General features: G+C 45.6%; 1 protein-coding gene across 1 annotated transcript in view; it reads left to right on the forward strand.

The window, feature by feature from the left end:
- The window catches only part of IL1RAPL2 (interleukin 1 receptor accessory protein like 2), a 672068-nt gene that overhangs the window by 345785 nt on the left and 308447 nt on the right, over nt 1-17836 (forward strand). Inside the window, exon 3 of the mRNA XM_006127932.5 lies at nt 597-870. Coding sequence (XP_006127994.2) covers nt 597-870 — 274 coding nt within the window. The remainder of the gene's footprint in view (nt 1-596; nt 871-17836) is intronic.

The raw sequence follows: 17836 nt of genomic DNA on the forward strand, positions 1-17836 counted from the left end.
TGAGAAGACCTAGGCTTCTGGTTACAGGGTCACTGGGCGGGAGCCTGATACGATGGGTTCCCCTCCCAGCCACAGGTGTAGAAGCCCAGAGACCAGAACCAGAGCTGAATACAGCCTGGAGACAGCGTGAGCTCTAAGGAGGAGGAAGCTATAAAAACAGGGTGACTGCAAAGTTCACAGGGTAGCGGAAGAAGCACCTTGTGCCAGTAACAGACCGTTAGAAGAGGTGCCTAGGGGAGGTTTACAGGGTGGGTTGCAATCAGATGCTGACATGCATTTTCTCTAATTACACAGCTCTCAACTGGTTTTTCAGGTCAAGTGGCTAAAGTAAGAACACTTGTTATTTATAAAAGAGCTAGCATCTGGATAGAATGGGATAGAGCTAAAAATGCACTCTCCAAATCACATTGTTTTGTTTTTACAGAAAACTCAAATCTATTGAAAACCTTCCGTTGCGGTTAATTGCGACAGATGATTGACAGTGGCTTAAAAATAAAGATTTTTTTTAAAATTGATCTACTGCATATCACAGGTTGCCTCTCTCTACCTTGAAAACTATCTCTGTATTAATATTTGTTTTATTGTTTTCCTTTCAGTTGATGGTTGCATTGACTGGTCAGTGGATCTCAAGACATACATGGCTTTGGCAGGTGAACCAGTCCGAGTGAAATGTGCCCTTTTCTACAGCTATATCAGGACTAATTATAGCATGGCCCAAAGCACAGGTCTTAGGCTTATGTGGTACAAAAACAAAGGAGATTTAGAAGAACCCATTATATTTTCAGAAGTTAGGATGAGCAAGGATGAAGATTCGATATGGTTTCATTCGGCTGAGTTGGAAGACAGTGGATTCTACACATGTGTTTTAAGGTGGGTATTGTTAAAATATAACAGTTTATTTCTATAATGTGTCTTATTTAAGGCAGCGCTTAAAGTCAGCTATTTCAGGAATGAATGTTGGTACCTATTACTATATACCCACTATCTTTCTTTTCCTCTTTGTTTTTCAGATTATTGCATTGTCTTGAAATTACAATTTCTCAAATAAGTGTGATTATACCAATAGCTATGGTTAAGTGTCTTCACTTCCCTCAATGAGACCTATTTTCAAAGCTTTCCAAGTGACCCCTACACGGGGAAAAAAAAGTGGCGGCTCAGTTCTCCAGATTTAAACCAAAACCAAACGTCTTCATCAGATAACGCGGTCTGGCAAATCAAGAGCTATCCCTTAGAAGTGACGGCAACCCCACATACTTTTATGTATTGCTTAGCAGCTCATGACCTGCTCTGCATGGCTCAGACAGGATGGGATCGGGCAGTCCAAGGGCGGTTTGGTTTTGACACGTGTCTGTTCTAGAGTGCAGCAAGAGATGCCCGTGGAAAGTTGCGTGTGTCTCCAGAGGTCTGGATTCCGCATGGCACGTAAGCGTGCGCTCGCCTGCTAATCAAGGGGGACCTCACCAGGCACTCTGAGTTGCGCGTGTTTTTAAAAGCTGAGGAGGGCTGGTTTGTTGATTGGGGGCCTTCCCTTGCACAGCGGCGTGTGTCTTATACATCTGTTTCTAGGCTTCCGCAGCGGGTCTCATAGGCCAACGGAGGCTGAGCCTCCCCACCCAGCCAGGTGTGGCCCTGCCCACGTTTCATCCTCGGCCCCTCTCCTGCTTCCCGCTCAACAGGAGGCTCCTCTTCCATGCCATCATGGCACTTCAGGCCCCTCCTGCCTTGCTGTGGCTATGCTGCCTGACTTTTCTCCCTCAGGCAGAGGGGGGGGGGGCGTGCTTCCCAGCCTTATCCCCCTCCCCTGGTTCTCTAGTGAGCGTGCTGGTCTGGGCCTACTGGTAATAATGGGGAGGCTGGCAGAGGGCAGGGGCCAACAACCACAGTAGGGGCTGGGCTCTGGTTGGCATGGAAGCGGCTAAGTCTCGGGTGGATAGGGCGCAGCTGAGGGGCTATTGCCCAAGTCTCCGCCCGCGTTTATAGGGCACACTAGCCAGACGCTTGGATGTTTTTAAGATGCATAAATGTTCCTTTTGCTGATTCTGCTCTGAAATACAAAGGAGCTTGCGAATACTGTGGGGCTACATCTACACTGGCCAGTCTTGTACAAGAACATACGCAAACGAGCCACAATTTTGCGCAAGGGGCATTTGTGTAAAATGGCGGCTCATTAAGTATGCAAACGCGGTGCTGTGATATTCATCGCCACGCCTCATTTGCGTATGGTCTTGTGCAAGACTGGCCAGTGTAGACGCGGCCTGGGTGTTTTGTTTTGTTTTTTAAACATTGCACTGTGCTCACTCCAAAGGCAGACCAATAGAAATGCCTCTGGTCCATGCGGCGGAGGGGTCGCTGCCTCTCAGGTCCTCTGCTGCCTTGGAGGTGCTCAGCAGAATCTTTCTGTTCAAGATGAACAACTGGTGGTCGGTTGGAAAATGTCCGTTGAAGCTTTTTTCGATGGATTGGATTGGAAAAGGTTCAGAAAAGGACAACAAAAATGGTGAGGGGTTTGGAATGGGTCCCATATGAAGAGAGATTAAAAAGACTTGGACCTTCCAGTTTAGGAAAGAGGAGATTGACGGGGGATATGATAGAAATCTATAAAATCATGACTAGTATGGGAAAAGTGACTAAGGAAAAGTTATTTATTTATTCCCACAATATAAGAACTAGGGGTCACCAAACAAAATTAATAGGCAGCAGGTTTGAAACAAACAAAAGGAAGTTTTTCTTCATGCAGCGCACAGTCAACCAGTGGAACTCCTTGCCAGAGGATGTGGTGAAGGCTAGGACTTTAATAGGGTTCAAAAAAGAGCTAGATAGATTCACGGAGGTTAGGTCCATCAATGGCTATTGGCCAGGATGAGTATGAATGGTGTCCCTAGCCTCTGTTTGTCTGGAAATGGGTGACAGGGGAGGGATTACATGAGGATTACCTGTTGTGTTCCCTCCCTCTGGGGCCCCTGGTATTGTCCACTGTCATCAGACAGGATACTGGGCTAGATGGATCAATGGTCTGACCCAGTCTGGCCATTCTTATGTTCCTATGATGCTTGGGATGTCAACAAAATAGAGATGTTGGTGGAAGGTGTCTGCTTTCCATAGGAAAACTGGAATTTTAAACAGAATATTATTTTTTAAAGAAAACCCTGCAACATACATCAGGAATGAAACATCAAGGAATAAACCAAAGGGTTGATCCTACAGAAGTCTTATTTGCACTGGTAGTCCCACAAAAGTTACCCACATGAATAAGAATTATTTCTATGAGAACAGGTTTGCAGGCTCAGACATCACATGATTACCAAAGACGTTGGTAATCATAGCTTGAGTTTGTTTAGTTAGCAGGATAGGGGGCAACCTGCTGTGATGGTTACAGGGGAAGATGTAGATAGTGAAGACAGATCGGCTCATCTGATGTGTAATAGAAAGTCTGTGAACATGAGTTCATTTGTCGTCAGCAGGAGCTAGACACGTTACGTTCCCATTTACCATAGAGAAGAACAAGAATCGTGCATTTTCCTTTTGGCTATTTTTGTGGTTGTGGAGGTGTAGCCAACCCTCCCAAAATGTGACCTCCCTTTTCCCTCAGCACGTAGGCCAATCAGCCTGTTGGATCAGAACAACGAAGTTCTGTCACAAAGACAAGTCAAACTTGACTTCACTACTGACCAAAAATGTAGATGGTACCATGGGCTTTCGTGGGCACAACCCACTTCTTCAGATGAATGGAGCGTACATCTATACAAGCGACATCATCGCAGGACCTAATTACATCAGCGGCTCATATAATTGCACATCCTCTAATGGGATCTACACCATCAAGTACCAGCAGTGCCCCTCTGCCATGTGTATTGGCTAACCTAGACAGCCTCGACAACAAAGGATTAATGGACACAAATGAGATATTCGAAATGGCAACACACAGAAATCTGCTGGGGAACATTTCAGCTTCCCCGGGCACTCACAAATGGATCTAAAAGTGACACTACTATTACAAAGCGATTTCAAAAACCAGCTGGAGAGAGAAACTGTGGAACTTGCCTTCATTTGCAAATTTGACACATTTAATCAAGATTTGAGCAAAGACATGAAGTGGATGGGCTGCTACATTCAACAGGCACTCTAATTGCACAGGCACACCTCATTTAGCACAGGCACTCTAATTGACAAGATTTTTTCCCTTCCCCACGCCCTCTTTTTCTGCTGTTTATTTGTACCTCTGGACCCTTTGCTCCATTCCTCTGAAGAAGATGGCTGTGCCCATGAAAGCTCATGGTACCATCTACATTTTTTGTTAGTCTCTAAAGTGCTGCAGGAACATTTGTGATATTTTAAGTTTTTGCAATTGCAGACTAACACGGCTACCTCTGTGAGACTTCAGTAGGGCAGTGGTCACCAACCAGTCGATCGGGATCTACGGGTAGATCTTGGAGCGTTTGACAAGAGATCCTGACTGGTTTGGCTGGGAGGCTGTCAAGTGCTGGCCCTTTTATTTGCCTGTCTCAGCACTACTGTGCAGCTCCTGCCCTCAGCCTCGGAGCTGCCCACCTCCCTCCACAGAGCGGGGTGGGGAGCAGGGATAGAGGAAGTTTGCTGGCTGCTTTTGGGAGTGGTGCCAGGCTAGAGTAGAGGTGAGCCTGCCTTAGTCCCCTGCACCACCACCCAGAAGCCACCTGTGGTAGGTGGTGCCCAGTTGGAATCTGCATTCCAAACCCTGGATCCAGACTTGAACCCTCCTGCACCTCATCTTCCTGCCCCAGGCTCAGCTCAGAACCCCTCCCACACTCCAAATCCGTTAGCCCAAAATCGAAGTCCTCATCCCCCTTCCCTGCATCCCAGCCCTCTGCTCCCAGCCTGATAAAAGTGAGTGAGGATGAGGGAGGATGGAGGGAGCAGGGGCTGGGCCTCAGAGAAGGGGCAGGAAGGAGGCGGGGCAAAGGTGTTTGAGAGAGATTCTGGATTGCACTTAAATTCAAAAAGTGATCTCATGCTTAAAAACGTTGGAGACCCCTGTGCTAGGGGTATGGAAGGTACCAACGTTTACCTTCTCAGTCGAGCTGGCTATGAAGTTGAATGAGAGTCCATGTCTGAAATTACTCGATAGCAATTCAAAGCCATATTGGTACCCATTGTAGCTTTACACTGTACATGGATTTAGTGAATGTCAGTGCTTATGTTGGTGGCAGAACTGGAAAGAGGCCAGAAACTTGCATAGCTTCAGAATGCAATCTACCAGCATCAGATCAAATAAAGTGGAAGCAAAGCAATAGCGCTAATGGGGATGCTCTGTGGGCATCCCCTCTACTCTGTCTGCATCCCCATTAGCGCTATTGCTTTGCTTCCACTTTATTTGATCTGATGCTGGTAGACTGCATTGTGATGGGGGGGCGGTCCCAGGAGACATTTTGGGATTGTTCCCCAGAGTGGTGATCATGTGACTGATGCCTGCCTTCTTGCTTTCTGCTGCTCCCCTCCACCCTGTCCTGCCGACCAGATCCTCTGGTCTCCCCCCAACACAGAACAGAGTTGGGGTTACCACCCCCTTATAGAGCAATGAAGACACTGTAAAACGATAGCTCATCGTTTCTAGGGTACAGCACCCAGGAAGCCAATCCCCCAAATGGGACAAAACCCCCCAAAATAAATCTATTTTTCTCTGGGTAAAAGTTTTACACAGTGAAAGTTAATCAGGTAAGCTCCCTTTTTCAATGAAAGAGAGAGATGCATAGTAATTGCTCCCTCTCCAATCCCAGTAACAATTCATCTACACTGGGCCTGATAATGAAAACATGTTTGTTTATCAGCTACAAACAGTAGATTTCAGTGGTTGTAAGTGAAAACAGATCGAAGTAAGTTACTACATGAAAATGAAAATGCATTGCTAGTTCTAACTGACTAAGAAACTTATGACCTCCAAATTCTTAACCAACACAGCTGTTCTTATTTCAGGCATAATCTTATGAAGTCAGAGACAAAGTCTTTTACTCTAATCTGAAACTGCAGCTTTTTAAAAATTCTTTGTATCCTTTTAGATTATGCCAGACAGTTTCCCTGGCCAGCCAAAGACAAAAGTGATTGCTTCCCATTGCTTAAATAGTCTTTCCTCTGGGGCAGGAATTTTTTTTTACATTCCTGCTTCCATAGAAAAATACCAAGTTCCAACTGGATTTTGGTACTAGGTGGTATGGTCACCTGTCTTTCTAGCACCAACTATTGTTTGGGCTTACAGGACAAACAAGGCTGTTTGCAAGTCGTTGAACTGATCACCCAGTCATAAGGCTTCCAGGGCATTAGTAATGGCTCTCATCAGCACATTTAAAACTATAAATAGACTAGCACTTCATATTTCTAACTTCAGAAACAAGAATGATACATGCGCCAAAATAGGCTCTACAGATCCAGCAGTTTGTAACATCAGATTGATAAGTTACATGAGGTAGTTTGTCTAAAGCACCTACCTTTGAGTTCTACATATTTATATTCATAAGTCAATTTTCATAAAGCCGGGGGAAACATCTCCGGCTACGTCTAGATTGGCATGATTTTCCGCAAATGCTTTTAACGGCAAAGTTTTTCCATTAAAAGCATTTGCGGAAAAGAGCATCTAGATTGGCACGGATGCTTTTGCGCAAAAGCACTTTTTGTGGAAAAGCATCCGGGCCAATCTAGACGTGGTTTTGCGCAAGAAAGCCCTGATCGCCATTTTCACCATCGGGGCTTTTTTGCGCAAAACAGTTTTTAGCTGTCTACACTGGCCCTCTTGCGCAAAAGCATTTACGCAAGACGGTTTTTTCCTGAGAGGGAGCAGCATAGTATTTGCACAAGAACACTGACAATCTTACATGAGACCGTCAGTGTTTTTGCGCAAATTCAAGTGGCCAGTGTAGACAGCTGGCAAGTTTTTCCGCAAAAGTGGCTGCTTTTGCGGAAAAACTTGCCAGTCTAGACGCAGCCTTCATGTATATAAGACTGTAAGATTTTGCTGGTCTTGGGGTGTAGACTATCATCCAATTTGGATTAAAGATGAAACCACCAAACTACTAGTAGTAATAAAAGTAAACGTTTATACTAGGGAAATACACCAAGGCCTCAGTAGAGTTTAAGACTCCACTCCTTTGCGCGGACAGCAAATATCGCCCCTGATTCTGCAAAAAGAAATTTATAGGCAGATTCCTCCATCTTGGAACAATTTTTGCATCCTTCAGAGCTGAAGAGAAGAGACCAAGCAAACTGATGATTGTCTTGAATATTCACTTGAAGTCAAACCTATGCTGAATGTGGATCTTTAGCAGCTAAATGGTAACTCTCAAACTTGTGGTGATGCTTTTCTGTCTGTTTATAATGATTTTCCTGGGACTATTAAATGTAAAGATAATGGTTGCCACTAAAAAGTCAACATTTGCCAGCAGATAGCAGAATTATTTGCTGTTGGATGTGGAGAGATGGATATGGAGAATCCATTATGTGATTCTCAGCAAATCCTGACTTTGTAATGCTACCTATGGAATTAGTATAATCCAAATGACAGAACTATTATTTTTCATGACAGTTGCATTATGGAACAGTTATGTCAAGACACTGAATTACATATTTCAACAGACGCATGCATTTTTCATGTAAGATTGTCAAGACAACTTTACACAGGCAAACATTAGCAAAAAACCTTCTGAGCTCAAGTTCTGGGACACACTTTTGCATGGGAGATTTCAGAACACTTTGTTCATTTACATGACAAGTCGTTTTGGTAAGAAATGGGCAATTTCTTAAATAAAGAATGTGTTCTCATTTCTAGATAAAGACTGAGACAGACTTTTTGGAAGGCATTACAAACCAAGAACGTCTTCTGTATCAATCGCACAAATTTGCTGCTTAGGCCAAAAGTTTCTTATATAATTACAGATTTCCCCCCCTATTTTAAGTTTTATGTGGGAGTACTATGTTTCACAGAATTTTCTCTTGTAATTATACATAAAAGACCACATTTCTTGCTTGAATGAATTTTATTTTTTCTTCCAAAAATTAGTAATGTAGCCCTGCTTTTGTTTATAAAATTAGAAGTAGCTTAAAATAGCGGAGAAAATAGCAGTAGCAATTTATTTTCATCCTATTTAAAATCAGGTTAAATGTAATACTCTGCAACATAATGTTATCGTGATGGACTGTTCAGGCCACCAACAGTGTGAAAAGTTTTTGAATGAATAAACCTGAAGTTTGATAAGGTTTGTTTTGTTTTTTAGGTGGATGTTTGCATTTTTCAGTCAGTGGTCAGGATCACCTGGTTTGCAAGAACATGAAGATAACAGCTAGTAACAGTAATTCCAGCAGATAATTTTGTAGATACGTTTATAATTTGTTACAAATGTTGCCATTTTATAAACCATCCTACCTGCACTGTAGGGTCAACACAGTGTATGTACAGAAGTACGGTGTACCGCAATGGACAACATCGCGATCTAATCTTGCAAGAAGATCTGTGCTCTACTGCACAGGCCCTGAGCGGGTTTTGGGAAGTACCCAACTCCATCTTTCGAAAGTGTGCCCTGGAGAGAGAAACCTATTATGTTCCAAATACCTGCTTCTGAATATTCCAGATCCAAGTCCTCCTGACCTGTACCAAGGGGAACTAAACATGCTATGACGATGCTAGTTCTGAGCTGCGGCTGTGATGAACTTGTGACCAAAAAGAAAACCCCGGGGGTGGGGTGTTGAAGGTCTGGTCCTGACAAAGCCCGTGTTAGAGGTGGGATTCTGTCTGGTAAGCTTAGTATAGATGTAGGTTCTTTTATTGTTTTCACTGTTTCCTCTGCAATGCATTGTGCCTTAAGAATAAAGTCGGCTTGCAAAGGGAATTCAGTGTGATTCCTTGCACATTATACCACCATAATGCCATTATACCACTTAACTGCCTCACAAGATAGGCAGGTCGTCTTGGTAAACTTGTTTGTCCTGGGAATGACGCAGTGAGGGCAGGGTGCAAAGAAGACTAGAAGTACGCTGGTCCGGAGCGAGAGAAATGCATATCCCCACCCAAGGAAGATGGGACCCAGGTGCCCAGGTGTACCACTGAAAGGAAATACAAGGGAAGTTGCCCTGAACAGAGATCTAGAAGGTAAAAAATAAATATTTCAATGGTTGGATAAGACTTTACAACTATCACTCCTCCATGTTAATGGTCATTTTCCATTTCAGGTTTTGCAAGCGACCTCAGAACAGGATGTAATAAAATGGAGTTTTTCATTGCAGTGGCTAGGTTATTTTTGTTTGTTTTTTAAGTTTGAAAAAACAACGTCACGTTTTTATATTTTGGTGGTCTTTCCTGGGTTCAAAGGCCAGAAGACACCATTGTGATCACCTAGTCTGACTCCTGTGTTACACAGGTCATAGAACATCCCTGGATAACTCCTAGAGTCGGTCCTCTAGAAAAACATCCAATCTCGATTTAAAAATGGTCAGAGATGGAGACTCCATCAAGACCCTTAGTAAATTTGCACCTTGTTTCCAGGCTGAATTTCTCTTGCTTCCACTTCCAGCCATTGGATCATGTTAGACCTTTTTCTGCTATCTGAAGAGCCCATTAATAAATATTTATTCCATGTGCAGATACTTATAGACTGTAATCAGTTCACCCCTTAACCTTCTCTTAGTTAAGCTAAAAAGATTGAGCACCTTGAGTCTAAAACTACATGGCATCTTTCCTAATCCTTTCATCATGCTTGTGGCTCTTCTCTGAAATCCAAATGGTCAACCTCCTTCTGGAATTGTGGTCACCAGAATGGAATCACGGGATCATAGAATGCTAGAACTGGAAGGGACCTCAAGAGGTCATCAAGTCCCCACAGCAGGACCAAGCACCGTCGAGATCATCCCTGGTAGATGAACTGGACACAACGTTCCGACAGTGGTCGTATCAGTTCCAAAGAGAGAGGTAAAATTATCTCTCTAGCATCAGTGCTGGAACGACAGATACTGGAGGTGCTGCCTCATATGCAGGTTTTTCAGTTTGGTTCTGTGGCGCTCAGTAACCCTATGATATAATTGTCTCTGTGGCCCTGAACTCGACTCCTATGCAAGATGCCCCTGTTTATGCATCCCATTAGCTCTTTTGGCCAAAGCATCCCACCCAGAGCTCTTGTTCAGCTAAGGGTGCGTCTACACAGCAGGGCTTAACTCGAAATAAGCTACGCAACTTGAGTGATGTCAACCGCATAGCTTATTTCGAAAATGGGAGCATCTACACAGCACTTATTTTGAAATTGAGCACTCTTCCCCCGACATCTCTTACTCCTCATAGCATGAGGGTTACAGGAGTCAGAGTAAGAAATCCTCCAGCTTGACAGCATTTCGACATTATTTCGAAATAACTGCCTGCGTTATTTCAAAATTACACTGGTTATTTCGAAATAATGTTGCTGTGTAGACGTACCCTAATTTTTCTCCACAACCTCTAAACCTTTTTCGAAACACTGCTTCCCAGCGTCCCCGTTTCTGTACATCTGGACCATGTTCTTTGTTTCCAGCCGAATGCTTTTAGACACATTAAAATATATTGGTGGCTGGTGCCCAGTTCTCCAAGCGATCCGGATCACTCTGAATCAGTACTTTTCCTCCCCTTGAAACGATGGGCGTGTGTCTTGCATGCGCCAGCCAGCAGACACTTATGCCTGTGTTTAGCTCTGTGCATGTGAGGCGTCAGTCGACAGATCTCCCCTAGGCGTGCTACATCAGCACAGCTGCAGCACATCTGGTGGAGATGCTGTATGCCAAAGGGAGAGCATTTTCCCATCTGCATAATTACTCCACCTCTGCAAGAGGCAGAAGATATGTCTGTGGGAAAATGTCTCCCATCAACGTAACGCTGGTGTGGACAGCGCTTCGGTTGCTGTGACCTGAATCACTCAGGGGGACTGCTTGTGGGAATAAAGTTTATCCCATGCGTAGGTGCTTGCAAATCAAGGACAAACCGTAGGATACGATTACGCCTGTACTATGTTGACAACATATTTATGTCACGACAGAGCCCAGATCATGACGTGTCATGACAGTCATGTCATGACAATGCAGCACAATGGGACGCGCTGTGATGTGGAAGCCTCGTCGAAGCCCAGGGTTGGGACGTACCATTACATTTCCACTGCCTGCTGATGCCCCTTTAGTGAAGGCTGTCAGCACTTCCACTGCAGAGCTTCATTTCCCAGGTACTGACAAACCAACTGTACCATTTATACAGTCCTGAGTATGGAAAAAGTTGAGCTGGCAGCTTGCATGCTCCTTTGCCCTCTGACAAAATAGAGTTTTGATTCCCCCAGTCATACTGAGAGGATTCTTCTTTCCCTTTGGAGGGGTGACAAGGGAATGGGGAAATCACTGGACCTTATTGTCCCGCCCGATGCTGAAAACCCAAGGGAAGATTTGATGGGGGAAGAAGTCTCCACGACCTTTCCCAGTTGTTCCATCAGTGACAGGCTCCTCTCCCCTTTTCTCCTCCTCCTTCCACCCATGCTCAGACCAAACTGAGCTACCGTGCATGTTTTATCTGCACGAACAGGCATGTGCAAGAGGCACAAACGAACAAACCAGCCACCTCCTGGGCAAAGTAAAACCCTTCTCTCTTTCATGGTAATCAGTAAAAGTTGTATGGCTGCGGGGAAGGTGGAGACAGAATTGCTTGTGGTCTTTTGACCTATTGCCTTAGGGGTTTTGGCATAGCACATGTAGTGAGTGGGGGCTTCATTTATATGGAAATAAATCAGTAAAGCTGCCAGTCTTCAGTTCTGAATTGGACAAGAGTTAACGAGCTTCCTTTCTACTATCCTTTGTCTTGTCTGCATGCTCTACAGAGCTTTCAAAGTGCACGTACAGCGTCCAAACCAATGAGCTATTGTAGTAGAACCAGTGCTTTTTTTTTTTTTTAAGGTGCCGGTACTCCAGGGCTGTGTCTAGACTGGCAAGTTTTTCCGCAAAAGCAGCTGCTTTTGTGGAAAAACTTGCCGGCTGTCTACACTGGCCACTTGAATTTCCACAAGAACACTGACGATCTCATGTAAGAAATCAGTGCTTCTTGCGGAAAGCTTTTGCGCAAAAGGGCCAGTGTAGACAGCTCAGATTTGTTTTGTGCAAAAAAAAAACCCTGATCGCAAAAATGGCAATCGGGGCTTTTTTGCGGAAAAGCACATCTAGATTGGCCATGGATGCTTTTGCGCAAAAGTGCTTTTGCGGAAAAGCATCCGTGCCAATCTAAACGCTCTTTTCCGCAAATGCTTTTAACGGAAAACTTTTCTGTTAAAAGCATTTGCGGAAAATCATGCGAGTCTAGACATAGCCCAGGAGAAAAGTTGTTGAACTCTGACAGGAGGTGCCGGTACTGCGTCTGGAGGTGCCAGTACTGCGTACCAGGCAGTACTGTCACAAAAAAAGCACTGAGTAGAACTACTACTACTACCAACACACTCATTTATAAACCTCAAGGTCTTGGAATGAGATGAGAGAGTATACACAGTTGGACCAAATCTGCCCTAGATGATTTTCCTGTAAGGAGTGTCAGCAAGTGTTCTCTGACCAGGTGACCCCACATATCATGTTACATGTAGAGGAGTCAAGTAGAGCGTAAGAACCCACCTCAGAGAGGTTCCAACAAACAGCCCGTCTCGGGACTGCTCTGAAATCCAGTCTTTCGGGAGCCTAGATGGGAGCCATTAAAGCCCTCGCAACCAGCCAAAAGACAGAAGGGGAGTTACACAAAATCCTTGAGGGCGAAAAAGATAGGAGGGTGTAACCGGTCACGACTCACCGTCACCACGCCTCCTGCTGGTCTCCTTGGGAATTAACTCTTCGGCTGCCAAGCACCCCCTCTTGGCTAGTTCTGGCCCTTTGTTACTTATCTTCTGTCCTTTCAGGCCTTGTGTCCCTCCAGCCCGCGGTGCTCTTTCCTCACCTTGCTGCCCTAAACAGTGCCCACACACTCTGGGGCCTCCCCTGCCAAGCCCCCTGAACCCATCTTGCCTCAGTGAACCACTGCCAGGCATCACTTAGCCTCTGCCTCAGGGGCAGACTGCAGCCTCAGATGGTCGCTCATCATTGGCAAGGGGTGAGGACCTGCTGCCTTCTGCTGCCCCGGCCACCTCCCTTATAACTTCAGGCCTTGGGATCGAGGTTTCAGCCTGGGAGTTTTCCTGGCCAGAGCTCCTCAGCTCTGCCTGCCCTTCCCCCCCTACTCTGTCTCAGGTACCCTCTCTGCAGCCTCCTAGCAGCCAGGTCCCTTCTACTCCACAGGTGGAGCAAGAGTATAAATAGCCGCTTATTTATACAGCCCCAGCTGGGCCCGAATTGGCTGCTATATACTCCTGCCGCTTGCTCCATAGCCCCAGTCTTCTCCCAGGGCTGGATTTAACCCTTTTTGACACTATCTCTGCAGCCCGTGTTTAAAACCTCTATGTTGTGGGGTTAATATTGTCCTCCCAAAGCTAATGAAACCTCCTTATGCGGCATCTAGCTCTCAAGAGCTACATATTTAACATGGCTATTCATTTTGTTGGCAACAGGGTATTTGCCCTTCCGAGGAGACTTATCCACTGCAGGGTATATTTTTCATGATGGGGAGAAAGGGGGCATAGCCTTAATCCCTTTGAAAGGTTGCTAGAGTTCCAGCTTAATCGCTGCGTATCTGCTTCCGTGTGCCTATCTGGCAAGAGCTTTCTCTAGAATTTCTTGTGAAGAGGTTTCTAGGTCACTATTTCAAATTTGCTAGGCTTTACATTTGGATGGTTCATCTAGTGTGTTGTTATAATCAGAGCTGCTGGAAGAGATTTCATAGTGGGGGTGCTGAGAGCCATGTAACCACACTGCAAACCCTATTCAGTGAAACCTTTGGGTGTGTCTAGACTACAGAGTTTTGTCGACAAAAGTGGACTTTTGTCGACAAAACTATACCTGTGTCTACACTACCGCTGAGTTCTGTCGACATAACGTCGACAGAACTCAGCAGTTTTGTCGACGCTGGTAAACCTCATTTTACGAGGCATAACGCCTTCTGTCGACAGAGTTCTGTCGACAGAAGGTGTTATTGCATGTAGGGTTGTGTCTAGACTACAGGGTTTTATCGACAAAGCGGCTTGCTTTGTCGACAGAACTGAATGTAGTCTAGATGCTCTTTGTCGACAGAAGCTTTGTCGACAGTATCTGTTGACAAAACTTCTGTCGACAAAACCCTGTAGTCTAGACGTACCCTTTGTTATGCAGCACTCTGTTAACCAGAAACCTTTAACTGGCATTGCCCCCAGCCACAATACTGTCACATCCTCAGGTGCACAGGCCTGGCTTGGTTTACCATGATTGGCTTAACAATTTTTTATTTAAGAAGTGCTAATCATCTTTAACTCGAAATAGAAATGTGAGACCAACTGCCTCACACTACAAAACTACCAAGATTAAAAACCTGAGTTTTACTATTATTGACTATTGGTTTTTCCTAGGTTGATGGGACCCTCCGATAATCGGAATTTTTAGATAACCAGAACGCCCTAATCCCTGAGCGTTTTACTGTACATCATAGAAACCCTTCAAGCCAGAGGCTGCGGCAGTACCTCTAGGACCCTTAGTCCCTGCAACACCTGTGTTTATGATCCTGAAATAATAAGTCAAACGGTATCCGGGAGATGGCCATCTAAACAGCTGTCTGATTGCACCTCTCCGTTTTATCACATGCAGACCTGCAGTCCCAAGTCATGTGGTCAGCTGCCCTAGCCAACTCATCAAGGACATCTTCTTAGCAGTTCTATGAATTTCACACACTCTTTTTACCTGGAATCAGCCAGCTAACATATTGCCAGGCTTTGTTTATCAGTGTTACAGGGTCCCCAAATGAATGCCCAACTTTCTTTCAGTTATTTTAGGGAGCAGCCATGCTTTGTTTCCCTAAGCCAGTGGTTCTCAAACTTTTTGGCCTGTGGTCCATCAGGCTCGCTGCAAGCATTTCTGTGGACCACCAGTTACTAATGGAAACTCACTGTTAATTACATAATTATGCCCGAGCCATTTTGCTAGTGCTGCAGCTAGGGAGAATGGTTTAATTTAACCAGTGTGAAAAGAAATACTCATTTAAATTATTAAACAGACTAAGTGCTTTAACATTTTCCTGTTAGCTTATCAAACTTAATTTTAAATTAAGTCAAATATTATTTTATGTCCAACACAAACGGTTTCTATGGGTTTTTTATTTATGGCAGGGGTGGAGAACCGTTTGTGGGTTGGGAGCCATCGATGCACAGAAAAATCAGTTGGGGACCACACAAGTGAGAAGCAAAAAAAACCCCACCCTTCCAAAAAACTCCATCCCTGCTCCAGCCTCACTGAGGGAGGGACAAGAAGAATTGAGGTTTAGGGCTTCCCATGAGCCAGATAGACCCTTCTGGGGTTCCAGGTTAGTGGAGTTTGCAGACCACCCCCCTCCCCAGGTGTTGGGGTTGGGACAAAATGGGGGGGGGTGTTCAGCAGGTGGAACAGGCCTGCCAGTGATAGTTATGGGGGAGTGAGGTCTGGATGGGCGATAGGGTGGAGGAGCAGGCTGGGAGCAGGGTGTCTGGTTAGGGGGGAGGGTGCAGGAGCAGTCTGCGGGCAGGGTATCTGACCAGGGGGGAGGGCGCAAGAGCAAGGGAAGATGCAGGAGCAGGCTGGGGGTAGGGTGTCTGGACAGGGGGAAGGGTGCAGGAGCAGGCTGGGGGCAGGGTGTTTGACCGGGGGGAGGGTGCAAGAGCAAGGGAAGATTCAGGAGCAGGCTGGGGGTAGATGTCTCGCTGTGGGGATGGTGTCTGGACAGGGGGGAGGGTGCAGGAGCAGGCTGGGATTATAGGGTCTTGGCAGGGGAGGGTGTGTGTGAGGGGGCTGAGGGTGGAGGGGTATGGGCATGAAGGGATGGGGAGCACTTACTTGCCACTCCCAGGAACGACCTCCCGCTGCTCCCATTGGCAGGATTCTAGCCAATGGGAGCATCAGGGAAAGCCTCCAGGCACGTGCCTGTGCACTGCTGTTCCCCCAGCCGGGAGAAGGGGAGCGCTTCTTCACTGTGAGTTGGATTGTGCAGCAAGGCTCGGGGCTTTCTCTCCCCACTGCAGGAAGCCCGCGCTGGCGCTTCAACCTCGTGGAGGAAAGGGAGGGAGGGAGGGAGGGAAGACTGGAGCACCAGCGCAGGCTCCCTGCTGCAGGAGGAGGGAGGGAGGTTGAGCTCAAGCCACAGACCACCTGGAAGGCAGCTGCAGACCACTAGTGGTCCGCGGACCACAGTTTGAGAATCACTGTCCTATACCATGTACTTTCAATAGAGGGTCAGAAATTGGGGAGTGCGAGCACAACATAAACCCACTCACTCACCACCATCAGAACTCCCAAAGGTGCTGAGACCTTCCTTTCCCTGGTTCCCCCTCCCTTATGGTGCAGAAGGTAGCGTGTCCTTTGAGGTAGGAGGACTGGGCCTCATGTAACAGTCAATTGATCAGACTGAGGGACAAAAGGAAATGGCAAAGTTTGTAAAAGGGAATCGGTATGGACAAAATATAGGGTTCTGGGTCCCACGGGGAGTGCTCTCTTAAACCAGCAGGTGAGTCTGCAAATTTGATTTCTTATTGTGTCCACCTCTTCTACTGGAGACCACTTTTCACAGGTCACTAACGGGAGGAGCATCAGCAAGATGTTGTCTGAGTCGTTCTTTTGTAAATTAACGTAATTGTTACGCTTTCTTACATGCAGACTTTATTTTTTCAGCCCTATTGGATCATAAAGGATCCATTCTTTTAGTTGTTCCTATTGTCTGTATTTGAGGGTTCTTCCCTTTCTCTTGCGGCATACGCTGATGGCAAATGTATGAACCTGGAAAGACCATATCCCCCAGGGTTTGTATTCCTTTTGTGCAGCAGAACTGGTCCGATTGCACAGTACTTAGCAGAGAGTACTTAAAGGAGCTCTGCTATCCTGAACATGAAATTTAGTGTGTTTGTTACGTGTCTAATTAAGATATGAGGAGGAACAGACATTCATTTGCCCTGAGCGTCCGGTAGACTAGAATAAAAGGAGAAGGTGCTCTCGGTTCTATAAAATCGCAAGATTATTGGAGGGGTTCTCCAGGGAACAGTTGTTTCTGGACCTTAGACTCATGCGACTCATGAAATGTAGCTTCTCTAACACAGAATATATTTTAACCAATATATCTGGGGATCTTGTAGTAAATATTAAAGCATCAATGAATAAAAGCTTTGGAAGGCGTATAAGCTCTCGGGCATAAGTCATCCTCTAACTATTGGTGATGAGGAGGAAATTTCCCCTGGGAGCATATGCTGCCTGTTGCAGAATTTCTTCGTCGGATGCAGCTAGTGCTGACTCCTGTCAGAGAAAAAACGTTGGACTTGGCGCTCGCCTAAGAGCATAGAAATGTTGATATTCCTTCTTAACTTGGCTGCATTCTCTGTAATCCTGCCATGTATTTATAATGATTTCACAGGTTTTGATGGTTTCTGAGCTTAACAACTGTCTGGAAGGACAAGGGCAGTAAGATCTTCCCAAAGGAGCAAAACGCTTCCTGAGATTTTAGTGTTGCCCAAGGCTGGGGACAATATGCACCATCAACGTAATGTTTAACTCAAGTCCCATTTGTTTTTACCTCGGTTCAACCCTGAGCAGTGCTCATTTATATCATATTTGGAGGGTTTTTATCTTCTTTCTGGAGAAGACAGGTGGACAGCTCCTGTTGGGATGAACAGATAAGAAGAGCCAATCAATTCCTCTGGGACAGAAATGGTAAAAATTGGCTCCTCCTGCTCCCTGCTCCGGGAAAACCTGAGGACAGCCAGAT

Source organism: Pelodiscus sinensis, chromosome 13, assembly GCF_052426305.1.
Source record: "Pelodiscus sinensis isolate ZL-2025 chromosome 13, ASM5242630v1, whole genome shotgun sequence".
Taxonomy (NCBI): Eukaryota; Metazoa; Chordata; order Testudines; family Trionychidae; genus Pelodiscus; species Pelodiscus sinensis.